This window comes from Amborella trichopoda, chromosome 10 (assembly GCF_054954075.1).
Source record: "Amborella trichopoda isolate Santa Cruz 75 chromosome 10, AtrichopodaSantaCruz75HAP2 v2.0, whole genome shotgun sequence".
In the NCBI taxonomy this organism is placed as follows: domain Eukaryota; kingdom Viridiplantae; phylum Streptophyta; class Magnoliopsida; order Amborellales; family Amborellaceae; genus Amborella; species Amborella trichopoda.
This window is the reverse complement of record NC_142345.1, coordinates 31,007,780-31,033,398: the sequence shown is the minus strand read 5'-3', so window position 1 is coordinate 31,033,398 and position 25,619 is coordinate 31,007,780. Positions and strand designations below refer to the sequence as shown.

General features: G+C 38.1%; 1 protein-coding gene across 6 annotated transcripts in view; it reads left to right on the top strand.

Annotated features, from left to right (window-relative positions):
• Window positions 1-18,310: 18,310 nt before the first annotated feature.
• LOC18429767 (chromatin structure-remodeling complex protein SYD) overlaps window positions 18,311-25,619 on the top strand; it is a 69,901-nt gene continuing 62,592 nt past the window's right edge. For 2 of the 6 annotated variants that reach the window (XM_020664584.2, XM_088849545.1), the window contains exons 1-6: window positions 18,311-18,459; window positions 20,333-20,460; window positions 20,586-20,704; window positions 20,791-20,852; window positions 21,123-22,048; window positions 22,128-22,429. In XM_020664584.2, coding sequence (XP_020520243.2) covers window positions 20,600-20,704; window positions 20,791-20,852; window positions 21,123-22,048; window positions 22,128-22,429 — 1,395 coding nt within the window. In that variant the 5' untranslated portion in view covers window positions 18,311-18,459; window positions 20,333-20,460; window positions 20,586-20,599. Of the gene's footprint in view, window positions 18,460-20,306; window positions 20,461-20,585; window positions 20,705-20,790; window positions 20,853-21,109; window positions 22,049-22,127; window positions 22,430-25,619 lie in introns of all 6 variants that reach the window. The other 4 variants (XM_088849542.1, XM_088849543.1, XM_020664586.2 and 1 more) reach the window with 4 other exon arrangements.

Genomic DNA, 25,619 nt, shown 5'->3' with positions numbered 1-25,619 from the left:
CAGGGCTTCATAGAGATTTTGCAAAGGTAATATCGACGTCTAACGAATCAGCTAATCGAAGTTTAGTAACTTTCTTTCTTTTTTTAGCTTGCCCTTTTCACTTACCCACAAAAAAAAAAAAAAAAAAAGGGTGCGGTTTGTATAGAGCCGAGGCCCCACACAATCAAATTAGAGTCACCTTCAAATAGTGTTGAGAAATGTGATTGGTAAATATTTGCGAGCGCTTTAAAATATATTTTCATCTTTAATTATAAATTTTAAAGTTTAAAAAATAGTATAGATCGAGCAGATATGAAAACTTGAAAATCTTAAAAAATGACTGTCCAAAAATACATTACAAAATGCACTATTTCTAAAACTTGAAATCCATTTTTTTCTCATGTCCATGCATCTTGATGTCAAGATGAACAATTTGAAAATATTTAAGCATCAAAACAACCTCTTCTAGTGAAATTTATGAGGTAGACTCTTAATTGATTGTTTAGAGCCTAGGCTCTAAATAAACTTTTTCTAAAATGGTTTCCTAACTTCTTACCCTTTACCTTTCCTGCCTGTTTGTTTCGCAAAAGATGTTATTTCTAATTTGATAAAAGTTCCCACGTGCAATAATTTTTAATAAAAATATATCTTCCAATAAAGTTTCTATTTTTTAATAAAAATACATGAAAGTTTCAGTTTTTAAGGGGTTGGAACTTAATCTTTCATAACGTTTTATCACTATTCACAATATAATACATTATATAATATTTTATTCAAATATTAAATAATATATTTGATATATAAATTATATATTCTATATGATATATATTCACCATATTGTATATAATATCTAAATATCTTATACTATATTACATTATATTATATTATTGTTATACTATATTACATTATATTATATCATATTAATAGAACTAAAATGTATTTATATTAGGGAAAATTGCTAAAACCCCCCAAGATATACTTTTTACCCACTTTACACCCCACGCAACTTTTCCTAGCAACTACCCCCCAAAAAATTATGTTTTCTAGCTAATACCCCCTACACAAAAAGTTCACTACCCCTCCCTCACATAACAAATTATTTTCGTTAGAGAGGGTGGTCCGGCATTTTGAATAAGCGGTCCGATGATTTTTTCTGCTGGAATGGGAGGTCTAACGTTTCATGGTGGCGGTTCAGTATTTCATGGTGGTGGTCCGACGATTATTTTTTTGTTGGAATGGGCGGTCCGGCATTTGGAAGTTACGGTTTGTAGGGGCAATCCGACGTTTTGAAGTACGCCACACTGACCAATCCTGCATTTCCTTATATTAGGATCTGAAAATGATTTGTTATGTGAAGGGAGGGTATTTTTGTCAAAAAAATATGTAACTTTTTGAGTTGGGGGTATTAGTTATAAAAGATGGTTTATGAGAAAAATAAGTGAGAAAAGTTTAGGGTAGGGGTAGAGTGTCTACAAAGTATATTTTTGGGGGGTTTTTTTATATTATATATATATTAGCGAATATTATATAATATAAATATTATAGTATTTATATAAATTATTATTTATTTATTGATATTATATATTATTAAAATATAATTTATCTATCAAATATATTATTTAATATATAAATAAATATTATATAATAAGGTGTGGTTTCTATATGGTTGCAACTTTAAACATATAATTTTTCTGTAAAAATTTCTTAGGATTATCTGAATATAATTTTTATATCTAAATATAAAACATTAAACTAAATCAATAGATCTATAAACATATGAAAATCTTGAAATGGACAGTCTAGATAATGTATTCCAATAAGTACTATTTTTGTGACTCAAAATCATTTTTTTTCATATACATACATCTCGATGTCGAGATGATCAATTAGAGATTATCAACGTTAAAACAACCTTTTTCGATAGATTTTTTAGGTGCATCTTTAATTCTATATTTTAAGGTTGCAACCTTATATAAACTTTTTCCTATATAATATATTATGTTGTAAATAGTTAGTAGTGAATAGTGACAAAAATATTATGAAATATTAAGTTTCAACCCTCCTTAACAACTTAAACTTTCATATTTTAACAAAGAAATGGAAACTTTGTTGGAATATATATTTTATAAAGAAATAAAAGTTATTGTGCGTCAAATGCGGAATTTTTACCAAATTGGAAAATTTTATTTTTGAAATAAATATTTTAGCCAAACAAACACGCCCTTAAAATTTTGCATATTATTTCAATATTATGTCTGCATCCTTATAACTAGAATATCGATATCGAAAATGAGAGAAGACTTGTTTGAATTCTTAACCCTTTCAAGTGGGATAAATGTTGATTTTTATCTAATTGAGATATCAAGACAGAGACCTTTCAAGCTACTAACTTTCATTTGTTTGCAAGCCCCAAAAACTTTTGTTTATAATAAATTGAGCCCTTAACATACATAGTGCTCTCCTTGACCCTCGTAAGGCTTTCAACAATCTCTTTCAAGCCATCTTGAATTTAAGATATGATAGCAATGTCATATATAGAAGAGTTGGCCATTCAAATAGAGAATAAGTTTTCCACATAATTGACTCTTACGGGACTCTACTGTCATATCATCTGCTGAAAGTTATAGTGAAAACTTTATTTTTTAACATTCTATTCTATCAAGAATATTGAAATAATATCAGCTCTATGTAATCCACTGTGAGGAATCGGCACATGAGAACATTTCAAATTTATTTTTGTAATTTCCACTTAGAAACCACAAAATTAGCAGTCAAGTTCATATAACAAACTGTTTGAATGGAACTTCATAAATCAAAAGTTAAACAAATTCGATTCTATTTAAAGTGATAATATATCTACTTTATCATGTTCATCGTGAGTAGTATAAATTGTGGGTTTAAAGTAGCTAGAAAGGCTATAAAAAAATAAGAATTGTCAACCATGCTAAAGGGATATTCATGCATCACTATTATTTCTACAAGTGCATATTGATCCTTTCTTAACCAAATTTAAATATTTTGGGATTTGAGATTTATACATGCAATAGATGTTTTTCTACTTTTGGTTTATAATTAGTTAAATACTTTAATAAATGACTAGGTACACTTCTAAGCCCATATGTGTAAAAACCTGCAGTGATTACATTAGCTATGTTTTCCATCAACCCTATTAATCTCAGTAAAATCATTCTAGACACTTAATACTATTTTTTTTTCTAACAAAAGATTGAGTGGGCATGTTTTCTTTTTCTAACAAAAGATTGAGTGGACATGATATTGTTATCAATGCTTCCACTAGCTTGAATATATGACATTTTGACTTAAATACTTGTGTATAAAATATAATTAATAATATTATTAAAAGAATATTGCATTACCAAAATAAAAAGTGTTACATCATAAAAATAGATATTGAAATAAATAAAAACTAAATCTACGAAAAATCACATCTCACAGATACCATCTACTCGAACAAAAGATGCACCTCCTCTAATTCTAGACGCTTAATACTTTTTTTTTCTAACAAAAGCTGTTTGAACACATTTTTCAGCACCTTGGTCCCCGATGCGGAATAAAGAGGAAACAGGTCAAGCCTCAACATACAGTGGAAATTTCGGCAGTCTCAAAATGGATCCATAATTTGTCAAGATCTTCATAAGCTCCTCAAAAGGCCACCCATCAAGTTTCGTCGCAATCCAATATATCTAAGGCAGTGAACACAAATAAACAATTTCGGCAAAATTGGACTCTAGCAACGTGAAATGGACCCCATAATTAAAACTATATTTTCAGTGCATCAAACAGTTGTGAGACTACTGCCATTGGATCCGGTATGGTCAAAAACCTTTAAGGGTCAAGTTGCGGTTTAATCGGGCACTTAAGGACAAAGTTATAGGTAAAATCTCAAAACGGCGTAGGCTGCACGCTATCCCGTGTGGCCACCCCGCACCAAAAAACCATAAAAGATGGTTGTTTTCATAGTCATGGGTAGTGAATTTTGGAGCCTATATCTCATTCATTCCAAGTCGGATCACGCTCAAATTTTGTGAGCATGTTCGTCTCATCAAGACGAGTGTTTTGATATATGGTACGCCCCATGACGATGCCTGAGCAAAGAGAAAAGATAGAAAGAAGTTGCTGATCCGTGAAGAAGTTGTAGAAAATTCAGCAGCGACACGACTTGCTCAAGCGGCCAAATCATGGCGCTTACGCATCGGATCGATGCGAAGGCAATTATATCGTGTGCGTAAGGTCCAGGACTGTCATTGGTCCAAACCCTGTACATGATGAACGGTTGGATTTCACACACAAAGGCGACAAATTTGCTGTAAATTATGGCCGTCGAATTTCAAGATTCCGGTCAAAAACTCAAGACGACAAAATCTTCATCTGGACACGAAATCGAGCTGTATTTATTGCAACGTGATCGTGAAGGCATATTTAGTGTGACTCAGCGAAGATATCGAATAAAAATATCCAGAAACAAGCACACTATCGATCCAAAGTTTTTAAGATTCATCCAAAATTCAAGTCTCATGATCATGGCTTAAAAACATGATTCATGGCTCGAAGTTGGTATCAAATCGATCGTCATGTCGAGCCCCATAAAAAAACAATTGTTTTTCGATCAAACGGGCATCAGAGCAACCCCGGATTAGTCATGGAAGATCACGCAAGTTCTCGGGCAGCAGCAGGGATTGTTCTGGAATTCTATGCATTGTAAGTCAGGGGTAAAACAATCCTTTTGTACCCATTTTTAGAATTTCCTTTAATTCAATTAAATTGTAATTATCTTCAATTGTAGGTAGTTTTTGGGCATCCACCCATGTTTAGGCCCAATTCTATATAAACATACAAAGCCTAATTGTAAAAAAACCTAGGGTTCATTCTTCAATCATTTAATAAAGATTTCAATTCTTGCTTAAACTCGTGGCTGCGTCTTGGAGACAGAGAGAGAGAGAGAGGAGAGAGAAGAAAAGGGCCGGTACCCCTCGATAAGGTAACTTCTCTGTCCTCTTTTTCTCTCCCACTTCTATCTCTCTCTTTCTCTTTTCTCTCTTTTCTCTCTCCTCTTTTCTCCCTCATATCTATCTCACTTTATCTCTCCTCTTTTCTCTCTCGTCTCTCCCTTTCCCGTTTCCTATTTTTATCTTTATCTATTTCTCTCTCTTCCTCCTCTAGTCTATCATATTTCTCTCTTCCTGTTCCTCTTTCTTTCTCCATTCACGCATGGCGGACCTATCATTTGGCGTGATGCCTTCGTACACATGAGACATGAGCAGTAAGCCAGGGCTTAGGCCAAGTGACGCGCTGGGCCTTTGTCAAAATTCTCTCTTCTCTCTTCTTTCACAGACGGTGCGAGCCTATCGCCGCCTATGTTTTCTCGCTCTTTCTCTCTTATTTCACATACGGCGTGAGCCTATCGCCACTTGTATTTTCTCTCTCTTTCTCTTTCCTGTCACATACGGTACAAGCTTATCGTCGTCTATGTTTTCTCTCTTTTTCTTCTCTTCTGTCACATCCGACACAAACCTAGTGCCGCCTGAGTTTTCCATCATTGTTCTTCTATCACAGGTGACGTAAATCTATCGCTGCATGTGTTCTTTCCCTCTCCTATTTCTTCTGACACAGCCAGCGCAAGCCTATTACCGCATGTGTTCCTTCTCTCTCTCTTCTGTCATAGCCGCTAGAGGACCATCGCTACTTGAGTTTCATCTACTTCTTTCTCAAGTCACGGGCAGCAGAAACCTGTTGCCGCCTGTGTTTCTTCCTCATTTTTCTACCTCACGTCATAGTCGGTGAAAGCCATTGCTGTTTGAGCTTTATCTCTCCTAATCTCATTGTCGTTTGTGTCCTCCTTCTCCCTTCCTTCCCTTCTCTCTCTTCTTCTTCTCTCATTGTTTTCTCTCTTACTCTCTTCTTCATATCTTTCCTCTTCTTTTTTTCTTCTTCTTCTCTGCTCTTGATCTTCCTAATCCTCTTCTTTTTTTCTCTTACCCTTTCAGTTTGACCAAGAGAGGTCAAGACTAGCCATCCACGGCAGTCCTGTCGTTTAGCCGTAATGTCGTTGTGCCAGTTAGAGTTATTGTGCCCGCTTATCGCCATGACAAACTAGTCATTGTGTCTAGCTGGTTAGTATTGGTACTGTCGTCTAGTAGTAACTCTGTTGAGCGGATCTGAGTTACCAAACCCGTTTTACTGCCATTCCGGGTCAATTACGTACTAGTTTAGTCATTGTGTTGGTCTCACCATCTGGTTAATTTCTTCTAACCCCAATATTTCTTCTCTCATTCTCCATTTCCTCTTTTTGAATGTGCACGCCCGTGTACGTTTCCCAAAGGGAAGGTGGGGTCCCTTGACCCACTTGTCTTGTAACATTAGTCATATATGTGTGATTGTAGAAACATGAGAATACAGGTCGAGGGAGGCAATTTCGAACCAGTTTTACGAATGGGGGGCTTTCTTCGTGATCTAAGAGGGTGCCCACGTGAGCCAGCCCAAGTAAGTCTCGTACCTACCTTAAATTCTTCTCTCATCGGTTGGTCCACCTGCCTTTGCTCCTGAGTAAGGTTCCCGAGAGAGCAAATCTCAAGTCTCGGGTTCTTCTGGAACCCGAGACATGTGCCACCAGATCATCCAGATCTGGAGGGTGAGATCGAGGCACCTAACTAGCTTGGCGACTCTATTGGGGACTTACTACCCCTTAGTCGGATCGTACTTGTTTGGCTAAGTTTCTCCTTTTATTTTCTGTATCTGCACTTATGGCTTCCGAGTTCTGTAACCCTTTCATCCGAATCAGGGATTTTCTTATCCCCGCATTCGCGAGTATCCCTAGGGAACAAGTTCCTCGAACTTCGTTCCCAACCCTCCTTTTGAGCAAAGACCTCGGGTTTAGCTCCCAGGTCTTAACCTGGATTAGTGTGAGGAGGGACTTAAAGGTCCCTAACTCCCCGTCTCCTAGCTTTGGTTGAAACTTCTGTCAAGGTCCCTTGCATCATCAGCACTTCTGTTGCCGCACACATCACACACCCTGCCACCGGCAAGTCACTTGTCAATCATATTGCCCAGGTATGCCAAAAGGCTGCCCAGTCCCTTTCTGCAAAATGCAAATAAGTTATCATTGCTTCTATGGGTCGCCGCAAGGCTACCCCCACATTCTTGCACCACCACGAGTCTCTATCCCTAGAGGCTCGACCCATCGAGGCAAAGACCCTAGGGCCTCCACGTCTTACACACACTATAAGGCTCGTGGGTCATCCACTCGAGCCACACCTTGGGGCAACCCTTATGTTACTTCGCGTCAGCATTCAAGATCATACCTCCTAAGGCCAGGTCCTGCACACGTTGTTCATGTGCATCCCACTGCTCAGGGCAACACCACCACTACGCCAACCTGAGTACATGGAAGACAACCCCCTCGTCCTCCTACTCAGCACGCACTAGCACACACTGTAAGGGGCAGGCTCCCACCTGTTCTCTTATAGACACCTGCTCGCAGTTCTCGGTCTATTAAGGCAAGACCACTTGTTCGAGCTCGGGCTGACCCCCAGATCACTCGTGACCCTTCTTCAAGGGGCACGCACGCGTCTCCACCACAAACAGCCCCTCGCCCTCGACTCGGGCGTCCTCATGAGTCAACCCTGCTCTTGTTTGCCCCTCCTTCTTCGAGCAAGCACCTCCAGCCTTGGTACTCCAAGACCTTCCCCAAGAGTACCATCCTGAACCAGCCTCGTCATCTCAGTCATGTCTCCAGAGCTCATAAGACAGCTCGGGGGTAAAGACCTGATGGAAGATCAAGTTCTTCATCCTCCCCGGCCCAGGTTAACTCCAGTCCCTAGCCCTCATCCTTTGCTACACCTGATGGAGACAACTCTCTCTTGTGCAAGAAGGGGTGATCAACCGCAATCCCGATCACAGTTTCGAAGCGAGGTCCATCAAAACCTCAAAGTTAAATGTGGTAGAGGTCTATGAATTTTGACCAAGAAGTGACCAAGGCGGTCTGGGCAACCAGCTCTGATGACCCTCTTCGCTTGAACCCCTTCTACCCTCTTACGACGACGAAGCCTAAAGAAGAAGTACATGAGCCATGCACTATGGTTAGTGTTGTAGAAAATAACCCAGTCACTCAGCAGCCACGGTCCCAAGACAGTCAAGAACCGGTCCTCACGCGATTAGCATATAAGACTCAAGTCTAGTCGGGGCGTTGACCCCCTGCTGACCGATCTACTGCGCGCAACCCGCCAAGTTCACAAGCCCTTAACTGCAATTGACCTCCCTAGAAAAACAATCAGCGTAATGGTTATAAATGAACCTGACTTGCAGGACGAACACATGAACAAGTTCGAAGATATGGTGCACGCAATGATAGAGAAGATTGGTCTTATAAATGCTGCACGACAATCAGCTAACCATGAAGTCAATTCCCATCACTCAGACGGTGCACCTCCAAGGCAACCCCTTAATTTTGCCTCACAGGACAATTCTATCCCTCACCCTGCCTCATAGGCCGATATTGATACTATGGTGACCCATAGCTTGAAGAATAAACAAATTCCGAGGATATAGGGTGCAACACCTTATCAAAGGCCGTACCCTTCATACATTGTCCAGGTGTCGTTTCCCTCAGATTACAAGAAACGAAAATTTGTCCTATTGAATGGAATTACGTCCCTGAACCAGCATATCGCTCACTTCTAGGCAGCGTGTCGAGAAACAACGGCTGATGGGAGACACCTTCTCCGTTAGTTTGTTGTAACCCTTGACGGCCTAACTTTTCAGTTGTGTGCTCGACTTTCCCCAAACTTGGTGCATACTTAGGAGGAAATGGAGAAACTGTTCCACCAGTGTTTCTAGGAGGTCGAAAGAGAGGTTCAAACCATCGAGCTTCTCACCCTGACCCAAGATCCCGATGAGCCCGTGGACCAGTTCATATCAAGATGGAGAAATTTAGCTGCTCGCCATCCCAATCCCATGCCTGAGAAGGAAGTAGTTCAAACTTGTGTACCGAACATGCGACCTGAAATTGCTCTACATATCGAGGCCTCCAATCTGACTTCCATGTCAGAGTTGATCTCTAAATCGGTCCGCATAGAAAGCCTATCACGCCACCATAGTGGGTTACAACAATCGTCCGCAAGCTCGGGAAACAACCGGGCCAATGGTAGCTCTCGGACTAACACCCAGGGTAACCAACAAAAAGGAGTGATCAGTGCAGCTTTCACTTTCACTGATCCAAATAAGGCTCCCTCCCAAACTTTGGATCTCTCCAAAGGGGTGAGCACAACAAAGACAACGCCTCAAGCAGGCAAGCAACAATAGTCGTACAACCAAGTACCCCCACCTGCGAATCTTAATCGGGATGACTATTGGGCCAGACATAGGAACAAGGTCTACCCCTTTGAGAAAGAGCCTGCACTATTTCGATTATTATTGGAACATAACATGATCAAGCTTCCACAGGCCAAGTTCCTTGAACAAGTTGGCTCGATACTCAGGCAAATTATTGCGTTTACCATCGAAGGATCAATCACCCCACGGATGACTGCTTCACGCTAAAAGACATTATCGAGGCTCTGATTCAAAAGGGTTAGATCAAGCTTGAAGACTAAGAAGGCATTCGGGGCAGCAGAATAATCCCATGCAGTAACGGTCCAAGAGGAAGACGAAACACTTGGTCTCCTTCACGCCTTTTCCGTTATAATGCTTCAAGAAGGTCTATCATACCGAAACCGGCAAGGCAGCCCCGACTCCTTGCCTGGGGAACTGAGGACCGTTGGTGCCCATACCACTAGATATGGGGGCATTCTCTGTGCGAATGTACCAGTTCCATGATATAATCGTAAAGAAAATACAAAAATGTCAAGAGTCTTACAACGTTCCAATAAGTGATCCCCAAGCCACTGCTCCACCGGTGCAGCAGAACCTACCAACTCAATACTTGGGTAAAGATGACTCAAATGTTGTTGAACCCTTGACTTCCCATCCATGAATAGTCCACCATGGGAGAAGCAGACTCAAGTCTGTAAAGAGAGAAGTAGTTTGCCAAGCTAGGGCTGTTCACAAGCCTAGCGAGACGAATCAAGCACCACCTCAGAAAACCATAAGGAGACAGGCACCAAGGGCTGCTCGCCAGAGAAACAAGATGATTCAATTGTTAGCCGAGCATGAATTTCTTAGGCCTCTTCTCCCACAGCCAACTTTACTGGACTTTATCCCCGGCACGATCCTCCTTCCATCTCCATCCCATCAAGAGGACGTTCCCAAGTTATATTTTCCTCAGAGCACGTCCAATTAGGATGACGACGTTAAAAGCACCCCCCAATGGTCTAAGCAGGGGAAAGACCTGAAAGATTCCCTGCACACTTCCAACCATGGTGATGATGTATAAAGCTACCCAGATCGGTCCGATGAGGGGAATGACCTTAAAAGTTCCCCACCTTCTGACCCTTCTCATTCTTCTTCTTCTTATGCTTCTCATCCTTCTTCCCCAATATCTCTTGCAAGTACAACCTTGAAATGTCCAGACTTCAAGGCTCTCGACAGAGAATTTGAAGGAATCAACCTAAGCAGGACGCAACGGAAACGGTTGGCAGTTGGATTCTTAAAAGTTACAGACGCCCTAGCAGCTCGAGCCAAAGCAGAACTACTTTCTTTAAAGCAACACAAAAGTCAAAGCCAAAGAAACCCCAGTGGCCCGTTGAGCCCGACTTTGAGCAGAGACTAAGAGAATCAAGGGGGCAGAGCTTTTATTCTCAAGAAGCTTGCCACATGGTACAAGTCTATGAAGTACCAGCCAGTGCGGGGCAAACACTGCAGACACTCATGCAAAGACCATGTGATTCTTATGGGGACGCTCCTCACCCCACAATCGCTGAATCTCAATCTCCCTATGGCTTCCAAATCGAACCCTTACAGCCTGATATGCTGTCCACTTTTGAGGTTGACCCTTTTGTCCCTCGGTTTAACAAAGATGCAGAAATCAGGACCTACCCTGGAGCCCGCTTTGAAGCAGAGATGTCAGGATCGTCAGTCTCGGCACTTGAGGTAGAGGTTAATGAAAAGACCTCTGAAAACAACGAGGAAGAGTTACAAGAGGCCCTGGAAGAATGGGAAGAAGGCGGTCAAGCCACAACTGATGAGCTCGAGGAGATAAATCTTGGAGACGAAGCCGACCCCAGACCTACTTTCATTTCAGCGAATATGTCTCCAGAAGAGAAAAAAAATTTCACTACTTTCTTGTGAGCAAACCGAGACATCTTTGCTTGGCATTACCATGAGATGCCTAGTTTAAACCCTCAAGTCGTCGTTCACTGTCTCGACATCGATCCGATTGTTAAACCTGTCAAACAGAAATCAAGGAGGTTTAGGCCTGACCTCGAAATACAGATAGATATTGAATTGACAAAACTCATACAAGCAGGCTTCATTCGTGAAGTCAAGTACCTGAAATGGCTAGCAAATATTGTTTCAGTTAAGAAGAATAATGGCCAAATCAGGGTTTGCATTGACTTTCGCGACTTGAATACCGGCTGTCCCAAGGATGACTTCCCGCAACCGTCCACCTTTAGCGATGGTTTGTTTCCTTACACCCTTTGGGTTCTCTGCCAGAAGCTCCCTGCCATTGTCGGAAACCCCCTGCCATTGTCGAAAACCCTTTGCGACCTTTCCCTAAGTCACGGGGAAAACAACGCGCACCTGCCGGAAAATTGCTGAAAACTAGCGGAAATTTCTGAGCAGCCCTCTGCTGTAATTTCTGCCCCTTCTTCCCTTTGCCAAAACTTTTAAAATTACGACCGAAGTTTCCCTGTTTCGCCGAAAAACTCCCTGCGTTGTCAAGAAACTCCTGCAACTCTGAGGAAATCCTGTCTCCTTTCCCGCAGGTGCCTCCTTGCTTGACTGGAGCCTCCCCTGCTCGCTTAAACTCCCTCTAACCCTTGTCGGAATGCTCTGTGTTTGCCGAAGCTCTTGTCGGAAACCTCACCCTCACCGTTCAACTTTTTTACCTTAAGTTTTCTTTCGGTGAAAACAGTGAAAATGGGGTTCACCCCCCTTTTATAGCTGATGCTTTTCTCAAATGCCCCTCGCAAACTGAAAATCCTAGTCACATCCAAGAAGGTCAAACGTCAATGCGCCAGACAGGGTTGGGTTTTGACTTGAGGCTTGAGGCAAGTTTTACCGCCGCCCATGAAATTTTGTGCAACACAGACAAGGAGACGGTTAGTTTATTAGCCTTTTTGAACCCTGTGTATTGTTGTATGATACATTTTTTCAGAGAGTTTTTTTATGTTGGTCCCTTCCCTTTTAGTGCCTGGTTTTTTCTTGCTGGCTTGATCCCAACTCTTATCCAGTTCTTGTTCTCTTTTTTCTTCTTCTCTGCTATCGCTTTCTTTCTCTTTTAAACCATGCTTTTTGGCCACTGATTGTGCCCAACCCCACCGCTACACTGTCAGGTATCTTCGACACCATTTATCTCGTGCTGGTTGATGCTTGTTCCAACCTTGGCTTGTGAGTTCTATTGATAGAATATTTTGAACGATATTAGTGGTGGTTCAGTTATAGTGGGATGCTAAGGAGTTTGTTGCATGTGGAAGCTGTTGTCCTTGCTTTTGCAGGGTTTCTAAGGTTGCTAGTGTGTTTTGGGCCTATAGGTATTGAGGGTTGCTAATGCTTTGATTGTCTCGTGTGGGTTATTTTAGAGTACAGAGCTTAGTCTCTTTATTTCTTATTCTCTTCTTTCTATTGCATTTTGTAATTTCAAGCTCAGCTCTATCTTAATGAAAGTCATTGTTAAATGTTAAAAAAAAAAGTTGTCATTCTTACGACTCAATTAACAAAAACTATATTTATATAGTTTAAGAAAACTGAAGTAGTGAAATTGATATATTATCTCCAATAAAAAGTCATAACTATACTTTCTACATGTAACAAATTTCTTAGAATTTATTTAATTGTAGCTAAGTGTTGTTGTTATATAATCAATCGCTAACCCTCGATATTCATTATATAAAGGAAACTATCTATGGTGTATATCTATTATAATGAAGTTTGATATCCAGGTTGTCTTATATCAAATTCTTTGAATTTTATGAGTTCATCTAAAAAACAATATGTATGACATATATATGTTTTGAAGTTGCTATCAAGTTTCGTAATAAATAATATTTAGCCGATACGTATGTATGTATTGAACTATATAAAGTCTATACATAATATGGTATGTGATATTTAAAATGGGTGCATATAGAGATAGGATGCATAGTCTATAAATATGGTCCATTAATTGAGTCTATAAATATAGTTAACAATTTATAACTTATAAGTGAGATTGATTGTCAAATTTATAAATATGGTTAATGGTTTATAAGTGAGATTGATTCTATTTTAAGAGAAATTGATCTTAATAGGATAATGACTGGTGAGATTAGGATTACAAATTTACTTTATCTTAATAGGATAATGACCAGTGAGATTAGGATTACAAACTTACTTTATTTATTTATTTACCTTTCTATCAAGATTTCATTGCCTAGTTGTTATAAAACTACTAATATATAAATTACACTTATACATGTGTGTGTATCTCTGTAATATATTAAAAATTATACTCTAACTGACAATTGAGAACTAGCTGGATTATTTGCGTTGCACAATGATATTTTTGGTTGTTGAACAATCAAAAAGACTACTGATGAAATCAAGAAATGCTGAAAAGACTCTTTATTTTTCCTCCAAATTCTGAGTTACCAATCCGTTACTTCCCTTCCCATATATATATACACTACAAAAAAAATCGAAATATTGATACAATTCATCTCATTCCTCTTTCTTTTCTTTTTCTTTCTTTATAAAACCACAAGTTCAGTAGGCTTATAGTTGAGTTCAGTTTTAGTTTAGGTTCATGTTAATTCTATAAAATAAGTAGTCTTTATAGTTGAGTTCAGTTTTATTTTAGGTTCATGTTAATTCTGTAAAATAAGTAGTTTTTATAGTTGAGTTCATCATAATCATCTAAGCCTAATTAAACAAATAAAAAAATTAAAATGCATGTATACAAACTCAAAACACTCAAATATTGCCAAAAAGACCATTACATTGCTCGAGAGTTTATTACAATATGATAACATTACAACAGTTAAAATAATAATAATAACATTACCAAAAAGACTGCAGGTTGCCAAAAAAACCATTACATTACAACGATCACCTTCTCTTGGGCTGTACTGCTTCTTTCGCATATCATGCCTTTTGGACTCCTCAACTGCAGGTTGTGTGGATGGAGCCAGGTCTTCTATAGCCTGATTACTTTCACCCACTACTTCTTGTCTGGGCTCATCATGTGCAGCTTTGTCATTAACTTGACGTCGTAAAATTCCATCCTGGCTTCTATATCATCCATGTCCACAAGCACAAACTTAGACATTATTTCAAACGCGTTGTTAACGCGATTATAAACTTCAGGATACCATTTATGTCTAAGTGCAAGTGCCTCAGCTACCATGATTGTACTCGCCTAAAATGCACTAACCTGCAAAAATGAGATAGGTAATTATAATATTTAAACAATTTCATGGAGCTAATAGTTAAGTATAAAATTAAAACAATTTTTACGTCAATATAAACATACCAACTAGTCATCATAACTTCAAGGTCTCATTATATATTGTGGTTCATGTGCAGGAACAACTTATTATTCTTCCTGGTTAATAGGTTGTAATATGTCTTTTGGTGGATTAGTGACATTGTGAATAAATGGATGGGACACTCAATTGTACCAGGCATTGTACTCGTCTAAGGGCAACCCATTGGCAGTATCCACTTCAATGCCTGGTATCATGTGCTCATGTCGAGTCAACCAATGATGGATCTTTTTAGAAATTATATTTCTCTAATCTCGCTGCCCACCTTGTCTACTAGACCTCTTACCAACATATATGAGATTTTTTAGAATGCCATGTTTTGCTCCAAACTACAGGCACACACGATCTGACGTATACGGCTCGATAATATCATCAAATATCAGGGTCGTTAATCACATTGTGGTTTCAAATGCCTGCCACCTATCATCTGAAATGGCCACATCAAGCTTGAAATAGGGATTATATATTACCTATTATGAAATCAAACATAAGATAATCAGTCAATAAATAACTACAAATACTTAAATACAATTAAAATTAATCAATGATAAATATTGTAATACCAAAGTACACACTAACCTCATTAGGTTGGAGGTTATCGAATTCTTGTCTAATGGGAGGCATCAGGTTATATGGATTGCCATAATAATTCTTTAGTGGCTCTCATCTTTTTGCTTTATGCATATTTGGAGAGATACTATGTTGTATGGGCCTCATATACATAACATGTTCATAAGACCGACACTGCATTATATCGAAATATGACAAGTAATATTTTTTTTGAAAATAGTCTAAACTATTATGCTTATATCAGATACAAAAATATAATTTACATGCATAAGAGTGGTTGAACTACTAAAATGTCTTCGCTTGAAAGCACAAGCTTTTTAAAGGGAACGATAAAGATATGCGAGGGTTGTAGCACCCCAAGTATATTTGCCGGCTTCTTCAATATCCTCAAAGAATTGTAAGTACCTCGTTGGCATTGTTGCAACCGATGAATTTACGAAAATGGTGATGTTGATGAGGTAAAGAATGTAGGCTCGGGTATATCTAACAACTTGCATATGGGTTGCATCATGTGGCAATATATGAAACTTGGCCTTCAATTATGAGTGCTTGATAACTGTCAAGTTACCTTCAGTAGAGACTATAACCAAATTGTTTTTTATGAACTCTCGGAGGTCACTAATAGGACAACATATAATAGGGTCGCCACCCACAACCAGTCCCAATTTCTCGTAAACATCAAACGATACAGGTGTCATCTCATCAATTTGAATGTTGTAATAAAATGAATTGGTCTTATAACGCCAACTCTCTGCATTGGCTGTGACCAAAGGATGATCAATGTGACCTGGCTGGATAATAAATAGAGCACCCAACTCAGAAGCGTTCACTAATTAAACTTGCTCATCGTTTAGATGCCAATCTTTTAATTGAAAAGTCTTTTTATCGATTATAATTTATTGTTTTTCATGGAATACAACAGATAGACAACTTATGAGTCCCAACATATATACATGTACTTCCCATATGATATTTAAATTAGACTACAATTTATTGAAAAATAATAAACTAATGGAAAAGACAGATGAATATATGCATATACCTGTCCTTCCCATATGAAATAGGATGAATGTCCCTAATCTGGATGGACACGATTCATTTTCATTGAAACCCCAAGCATTTGCAAAATGTTCAATACATGCATCATAATTTAGATACAAATCTCCATTTTTAAGCTGCTCAATCTATCAACAAATTAAATCAGCTCTTTATTAAGATAACACTCTATCAAAGTTAACAATAAAATGTAAGATATGAATTTAAGTTTTTTTTCATACACTATACAACCAAATTTATCATCATTCTTTCGAAGTCAGTTGTTTCTCTTTGTTGGATAGTCATTGCACAACCGTGCTTGGTAAGTTTTAGTTTTTGCACTTCAAAGCATCATACAATATTTTGCCTCTCGCAAATATAAATAGTAATTTGATGCTCATACTTGGTAAGGCCAAATTAGCCATAAAAAAATATAGAATAAATCAATACACTTTTGACATTTAAGAATATCAATGTAAACTTCGACAATATTCACCACTTCTAGCACATATTCAATGTAGATCGAATATTCACTGTAGCACATAGTCACTTATGAGCTCCAATTACAGCAAATTAGCATAAATGAGCAAAAATGATTCTTGCATGGCAAAATGACACAAGGTTTGACAATTAATGATTATTGCATGGCAAAAGAATCAATATTATAAATCTCTCTTGAGAACACTACACCATAAGAGCTCTCAATGGATCCAAACAATTCTCAAGGTGTTATCTATCATGTATCCTTCATTGCAAAGAGGAAAAATTGAAATGGGCAGTCACTATTGTGCACCTAATGGTACAAACTACAAACCCCCACTTCCAACTAAAAGTACCCATCACCAAAATTGAAACACAAGCAAAATCAGAGTCTTATTGCTATTTTTTACCAGAAAATACTGAGAACTACATATAAAAAAACCACATAATTTTCAACAAAAAAATGTAATTTTATCAATCCACATAATTTTCTTGTTCCAAATACACTAAAGTTGGCAGCTAAAAAACAAAATTAACTCAAAAACTCATGTATAAATTTAAAGTTCTAAACAAAACCCCAAATTTACAATTCTTAAAAACCCCAAAAATTTACACTTCTTAAAATATGACTCAAACAAATTGTCGTACTCATAGATCTGTGAAATCCCTCACATAAACCTTAAATCGACCTCTTATATTCAAGTGTGAAACCCTAAATCATAATCTTATGCAACGTAAACTTCTAAAATCGAACAACAAATCGTTATATGCATACCTTCGCTACATATTTTATATCCGTCAAATGCTTTCAAAATCCGTCTAATGCAGTAATAATCCATCAAAAACCTTGTAACCAAATCTAAACAATAGGTTTTATTGTGAGAGAGGTAAGAGAGAGAGAGAGAAAAAAATCACAGAGCAGAGAAGGTGGAGTGCCAAAGTGAAGCTGGAGCACCAAAGTGTTGAACCAGAAGTTTAAACGAGTCCCGCGATTTTTTGGTTGTTCAAAGACCGAAATTAGTTTATTTTCGGTTTTTGAACAATCGAAAATCCATCGAAAACAACCGAAAAAGGGTAAAACAATATTTTTTAATTTTTTTTGTTATGAAGTGAAAAAATGGACATTCCAGTAATAATGGAAACTATTTGATATTTTGGTAATAACGGAAACTATAACGGATATATACGTACTTTTTCCAAAGATATTATTATTATTTGTTGAAATTATTATTTTTAATATTAATGTTTACCATGATATAGATCATAAATCTCATAGTGACTTGTAATAAATGAATCAAACTCACAAAATCCTTCTAATAATAGATTATTTGGGCCAGTAGTAATTTTTTACAATCTTATGGTGATTTCTATATTGGAAAGTGAAATATAACTACGCCCTACCGCCAATATGATCAAAGTAGGGATCCATCACCGTCACATAACAAGTTTGAACGGCAAAGGTCAGAATGTCGGTCCCAATAAAATGACATTTAATCTAGGTGTTCAGGGATGTATTATGTCTTACCGTCCAATTCACTGATGGACGGTGATCACCAGATGAGCATATTGTGCCTGCCACAAAATATACCACTTCCCCATTATAAAAGGACAGAAAGAGAAAGGAGAAAAACAAAAGACAGGCCTCTAATAATAAGAGGCGCTGTATATCGCAGTAAATGGAGTAATACTAAAAGAAACGCAGCTTCTTTTCATGGCCTAAATCGTTTGGGTTAGACCAGAAAAGGCCCTAAATTCACAGGTACGATCCTCCTTCATATGAAGCCTTTTCTTTTATCAATAAATGAATTCATATGCTCTGTTAGATTTAGGTTTTACAAGTAAGTTCTGTTGTAAAGCTTTATGTACTCTTAATTTTGGGTAAAGTTTGCGGTTTTTCGATTCATATTATCATCGCTTCGGTGCTTGAATGGATGCCCTGCCGAATTCCAGCGGATTGATGCTTTTTATCTCATCTGAGTTTTTGGTTCGGTTACCCAGGCCTCATAATATGAAGTAATTTTGTGTTTCTTATTCTTATTTTTTCTAGTGAGAATCTCGAATATCACAAATGGTGGTTTTGAATTATGTTAAATTTATTAGGTTATTTAGTTATTTTCTCTCAGCTGTGAAGAATCATGCGAAATACTCTATGAACGTGGTTTATGCATGTTTTCCGTTTCATATGCTACGAAAATGAGAAATCAGGTTTGTTCATTTTCGTGAGTAATGACTTCACTTGACAAAGATATTTATCAAAATTGTGATCTTTAGCTATGGCTGAAACTTGTAGTGTTAAGCATGTTAGAGGCTGGTTTTGTAGCAATGCATTAGTTTAATTTATATCGTGCATGTGTCCATTTTTGACAATTTCTAATGCATTTTTGTTTTGCTTTCAAAGCCTTTTATTTCCCATTTACACTCTGTTACTTTGTAAGGCCATAATATATATATATATATATATATTTTTTTTTTTGGTGGGGTGGGGAAAATTTATGGACCATAACATTCTGTATGCAGTATGCTAAAATCATGTAGGGAAAGTAGAGGAGGGGACCATATGGTTATCTCCTATGCCGCAAAAGGGAAGGTGAAGAGGTTTTCTGAGAGATAAAGCAGCTAGTGGTTGATAGATGAATTCTTAATTGGGTGTCTTGATGAAAGAGAAGACTCCTAACTTATAGTTGCTACCAATTTGGTTGATTGCATGTTCCCTCTTCACACTTGAAAATGTTCAAATGAGATGATGATGACTTATTTAGAAAAAAAGAAGCTGATGATGACTTCTTTAGCCTCCTTTCACACTGTGAACAAGAATGCATGAAAAATCCCATTTCACTAGTTTGTGATAAAACATTGACACATTAACACCAAAAATTTAATGAGCACCAAAAGACCAAAGTTTGCATATATGAACAAATAACCTATGCTTAAAAATATGGTATACTTTGAACCATCTTAAAAAAGGTATGCTACATTATGGCAGGTTTTTATTACCAGCTAATTAGAACTTGTTCCACATTTAATATGGACCTTATTTTGTAGCCACAAATTTTAAGTCCTCGTCAGTTGCAACTGAAATTCATGTTAGCACTCTGAGTTTTCTTAAGAACACCCTATCTTTTAGAAAGAATATGATCTGGAATACAATCAAACTTGTGATTGCGCTCAAGTGCATTAAGCATATACTTATATGAGTGGAAATCTTTCTGCATGAATGCCTTCTCTTGTAGGTTGTCTCTTTAAATAATGCACCATCATTGGTTTCCTTGCTGTATTTCTCAAGAATGATTTGTGACCTGTACTGCTCATTGTTAGATTTTGAACATTATGTCCTTGGTTATGGAATTTAGCATATTGATTTTATAGAAAATGATGTTGACAGTGCTGACCAGGTAAGCTCTTTACTAGAACGACCCATGGTATGTTTGTCAATTATGTCTTTGATTACGAGAAGCTTAACCTTTATAGACATGCTTATGTGATTCATTATGATATAATTGGGTGCCCATTATGATATACACATACCTATATGATTCAATGAAAAGTTTAATCAATTAATTGGAATGTGTTTGCCAGAATGATTTCCAAAGTATTGCTTTGCTGTAGTTTGTAATTTCAGGCTTTGGATGCAGCTATTGATTTTGATGAATCCATTTCTGGAGGTGAAGGTGGGATTCTTCAAGGGTGTATGGAGATGAAATCACTGCTGAAATTTTACGATGCAATACATAAATCCATCATAATTTTCAAATTGTTATAGGTACACTGTTTTACACTTTGGTGAATATCTCCCAGCTAATTGCCTTTTTGTTACTGGATTTCGTTGTGATGAACTTGAATGCCACCTATGTCCTTTTTCTTACCCTCTGTTTCATCACTCTGCAGTTCTCTTTTCCAGGATGGCATCATCTCCTCAAGTTGAGGTAGAGGCTGCTAACTTCCTTCACAAGTTGATACGCGAGTCGACGGATGAGCCAGCCAAATTAGCAACAAAACTTTATGTGGTATGTGTCAAATGGTTTCCATACTCCTTAGCTTATAATTCAGGGAGAACTGCATTTGATAGTTTCTCTTTCTTGGAACATCACAGATATGCCAACATATGAAAATAAGTGGGAAGGAGCATTCCTTGCCTTATCAAGTCATATCCAGGTGATATACAACACTATATCTATTTTTTTAGTATTGTTAATTACAGTGGTCAAGATTAGGGGAACGAAAAATGAACTCCTTAGCTATCTTTTGAAGTGATTTACTTGTATTAGGACGTCACAGATGATATGGGAGATTGAAAGATTTGCTGTGATAAAAAACTTTGAATAAGATGTCCTAAATTTTCATTTAACAGTCATGTAGATTTCTTTTTTTTTTAAAATAAAATTCTTATATGTACTTATTTCGTTCAAAAGATATATTTTACAGGGCTATGGAAACTGTTATTGCTCAGCATGGTCTGGACATTAATGTTTTGAAGTCATCTCGTCTAGGCTTGGCTAGTGGGCTTGAAGTTGGGGATTCAAGTTCACGAGCCAGTCGTAGTGGAAATGAAAGTGGTCATGCAGTCGATCCCGTTGACTCTGGTATGGCAAGAATGAAGGAGAAGGAAACATCAAACACCATGGGACTTGGTATTAGTAATCTGTCTCACAAAGGTGGGCCTCTTAGTCCATGGCATGTACCTTTATCTGAGAATGAAATATCCAAGCAGGGAAATGTAAATTTCAAAAAGCCATTTGAAGGGCCAGTGGATTTACATATGTTCCAAAGGATAAGTAAAGCCTCTGAGCATGATGCTGTAAACACTCCCCCTGTTGAAGATTTTAAATCTGGTCACCAACAGGAGAGGAATGATAATGTGAGGTCCGATGATCAGGATGCTGGAAAGGATGTGATTGATAGAAGACTTAATGCTAAGAGAAGGAGAGGGGATTCTGGGCTGAATCCAAATGAGGGATACTTAGAAAATTCACAACAGAGAAATGCTCCATGCTCTATGGGCCCAAGTTTAAAGAAGGGGAAGATTGTTAACCAGGGCGATATGCAAGGCCAGATTATGATTAAAGGTGATGAACAAGCTCGTCTGATCAGTTTTGGGCAACACAATGATCAGTTGAATCAGATCTCGTCTTTTTCGAGTGGCATCGACTCTTATGCATTAAGGGGCAAGCCCGATGATATGCCAGGTTTCATCCCTGAAAAAGCTGCTGTTAAAGTAAAAGCAGGCTCAAAAATGGGGGCTCAATCTATGATGCACATGGAAGAAGGAGAAGTTTCTTCAGGTGTTGATGCTTTTGGGCAATCTAAAGGTGGTCCATCACATCCCAGATTTGGAATTCCTAGTTCTGGAGGTTGGTTTAATCAAACAAAGTAAAATTTTATTCCGGATCCAATATAAAAGATCTAATCTTGTTCCAAATTCTGTCTCAGGGCTTTCAATAGAAGAACCATCCTTTGTTTCCTCTGCAAGAGAGTTGAAGAAAGATTTGCGATTGCCGGAAGATCAGATTAATGATTTTTCTGGGCAATCCTCCGAAGTATCCCACATTGCTAAAAGTACTAAAGGTTGGCAAGATCATGGTATCTCTCAAGTTGCTCGAGAAGTTACTGTTATGAAAGATGGGGATGTGGGTGGTATTAGTGGACCACCTGGGTTGTTCAATAATAGCTTGTATGGCACTAACTCAACAACAAACCCCTCGTGTGATGCTAGCCGGGGTCTTTTTATGAAGGTAATTATGAGTCTTTTGTTTCTTTTTGCCCATTGAATTCCATGCCTTAAACACATGTTCTTTTCATCAGTATGAGATCTGATACTGTGATTGGCCTCCGTTTTAGTGCAGTTAGATGATCATATGATGAAAATTTAACGGAGAAGATAACAGTTGTCTTGTGTCTTTTCTCTCTGTTCTATGTCAAGACTAATATTCTATCGATTATTGAACAGTAAACGCACTTTTTGGATGATATCTGGTTCTTGTTCATGAAAAAGTTCGGGAGTATAATTTGGATTAATCTACTCTAAGCATAACTGCTTCTGCATCTATTTGTTGTGAAGGTCTTATGGCAAGTAGATGGGCCTAAACATTCTTTTGCCAATGCAAATAAAGAAGATGGCTTCTTGCTTCTTTGTTACCTGTACAGGTGTCTATTCCATAAAATAGGACATACATTAGCACACAATCCAACAGTTCATGGATCTGAATGCAGAGATGATAATAAGCAGTTGTGTTGATTTTTGTTTCAGATACCAAAATGTTGATCAGATTCTAAAATCTTTGATACTTGTCTGAGTTTTATTTTTGGTATTGATAATCAGATGCCTTACTGTACCTGTTCTACTGATGACATCTGCAGTGCATATGTATTTGTTTTTGGGCAGTTTTCTGCTCCCATGATATCTCTCTTCTGTATGTTCCCATCTATTGCATCTTTAAATTCGATGTACATCCTATACTACATTCCTATGGTTATCAACAACTGCTAAAAGAAGCTTTTCATGGTAAAACATGTAATCTTTTTATATTTTTGTTTCCATACTGCAAAATAATATTAACTATTAAGATTGAGAGATCTGGATATTGAAAAAGAATTACCTGAAGACGTAATTTTATTGAATGCATATCTTGGCAGGAAAAAAAAAAGAAGAAGAAAAAACAGAGAATTACCCAGAAACATAGTTGTGTTGCATGTGGTTATTGGTGGTGGTGGTCATCCTTTTTTTTCCTTTTAAAAGGATCCCAGAAATGCTGAAGTAACTAATAAATATAATGTTATACAAAAAAAAGTAACTGAAGCAGAAAATGGAGAAGGGTGCTTCTCAAGTATGGGAGCAACAAATTTAAGACAAGCAAGAACATGCACAAGAATTACAGGGCCAGGGGGGGGGGGGGGGAGAGAGAGAGAGAGAGAGAGAGAGAGAGAGAACCCAGGGGGGGGGGTTTGATAGGGAATTGAGGAGAGTGATAGATGGGGGCCTATTAAAGAAGTGCCTGCAGAACTCCATTGCGCTTATGAAGGCTTTAGGTCCTTGGATATTAAGGAAACCTATTCCACTTTAGTCAAACTTGGAAGTTCTTAAAGAATCATGTAATACCATCTGAGTTTTAAATAAAATGCAGCAAATCACTAAATCATTTCTTTGTTTGTTCGGGAAAAAAAAGGAGGGGTTGGGTTGGGGAGGGGTTGTGTTCTTTTGAAGTGATTCAAAGCTCATTTCGAAGGTCTCTTTAAGATCTAGGACCACCATTGGATTTTTTCCATTTTTGGTGTTTTTGGCTTTAATCATGGTCGGAAGCTTGATTATGAGAGTTATGACGGTTGTGGGTCATTCCTTTCTTAAATATTAGGTTTAGTTTCATTTATTTTTCCTTTAGTTTCATTTTCATGAAGTTACTTTCCTGTAATGGAGCTTGTTTTCTTAAAGCAGAGTATCCCCATAAATCCTTCCTTACTATATTCTAAATACTTCCAGATTCTCCCAGTTGTTGTGCCCTTCCCTTCGTCTTCTTTTATGCCCCATCCTATTTCCTTCTTCACCCTCTTGATGCATGCCAGTCTCCTTCACCTTCTTCTAACCAACAAACTCGTCCTTTTGTCCATCCCCTTCTTCCCTCCACGGCAACCATCTTCTTCTCCTCCTTAGTTGCCTGCCCCTACATCATCATCCCTATGCCACCAACCAGCCACTTCCACAGTCTAAAACCTTTTACCCAACTTTCCCATGCCCAGACCAGCCACACATCATGTAAATTTTAATCTTAATCCACTTTCATGGCTATCTCCTATCATTTACCTGAAGGATTCCAATAATGTCCATCTTACACCCTTTGTGCCACTCTACTCCACCTGACCCTATTCTCGTGTCCATGTCCCTTTCCATCTACAAACCTAGCCGACCACCATCAACCTAATTCTATCCCCTTAACCATCTAGTTATAACCGAAACCTAGCTCATTTACAACCATTGTTCTAAAACCCCTACCAAACCTTAGCCCTGTACCTTGGCCCATAAAGCCAAAGCCACTTACAACAACCCTAACTTTCAAAAACCTTATCCTCATACCCTACAATCCTATCCCACCACACTCCTCACTGTTTCGTGTAGGAGCCAAGAACCCTGGTCCTGCATTGAAGCCAAGTGGACTTGGGTGAGTTCCAACTTATATAAATTTTTACTTAAACATTGACCGAATGTCATTAGGTGGGGGCTGCACTAGCATGTCATTTGTTTCACCTTCAACCTAGCATTTTTATTTAAGAAATACCTTCAACCATTTATTTGAAAAGGCCAGTACAATTGTTGACTCTGCTTAATTAGGAGTGGTTGGGTATTTTGGTTTTTAGTTTCAGAATTTGAGTGGCGGTTTAGGAATAATTAGTAAATTAAAATGATCAATAAATAAAAATAACGGCAAATTTCTCTTCCTTTTTCTTGTTCTCTCCTCAACCCTCCGCTCTCTTTCCTCTTTGCTCACTTCACTATTTCTGAAATCCCTCTTCCATTTATTTCTCTCTTTACCCTACTTGTTATCCCACGGAACTTCATCCCTCTACCACCCCTCGGATCACCACTCCTCTCGCTCTCTGCCCCTATCCACCATCACCCCATCACTCTTTTCCCTTCTGGCCCCTCTCACGTCCTGGCAGCATGGGTCCAAGGGACATTTCGTGCTCAAATTTCGGCGATAGAGAAGCACTTCAACTCAGTAGAGCGGTTTTGTGAAACCTCCAACCTAGCTTGTATCAAGAAAAGGTTGCGATGCCCGCCATTTGTCTCTCGGTGAAATTGTTTTTTAATTTTAGCTTTGGTTCTCTGTTATTGCTTTTTCTATCATTCCTCTTGTATTATGAGCACCCATGTTGTGGGCTGCCATTTTTACCACTTTTTGTGGGCACTGTAATTACTATACACATTTATAA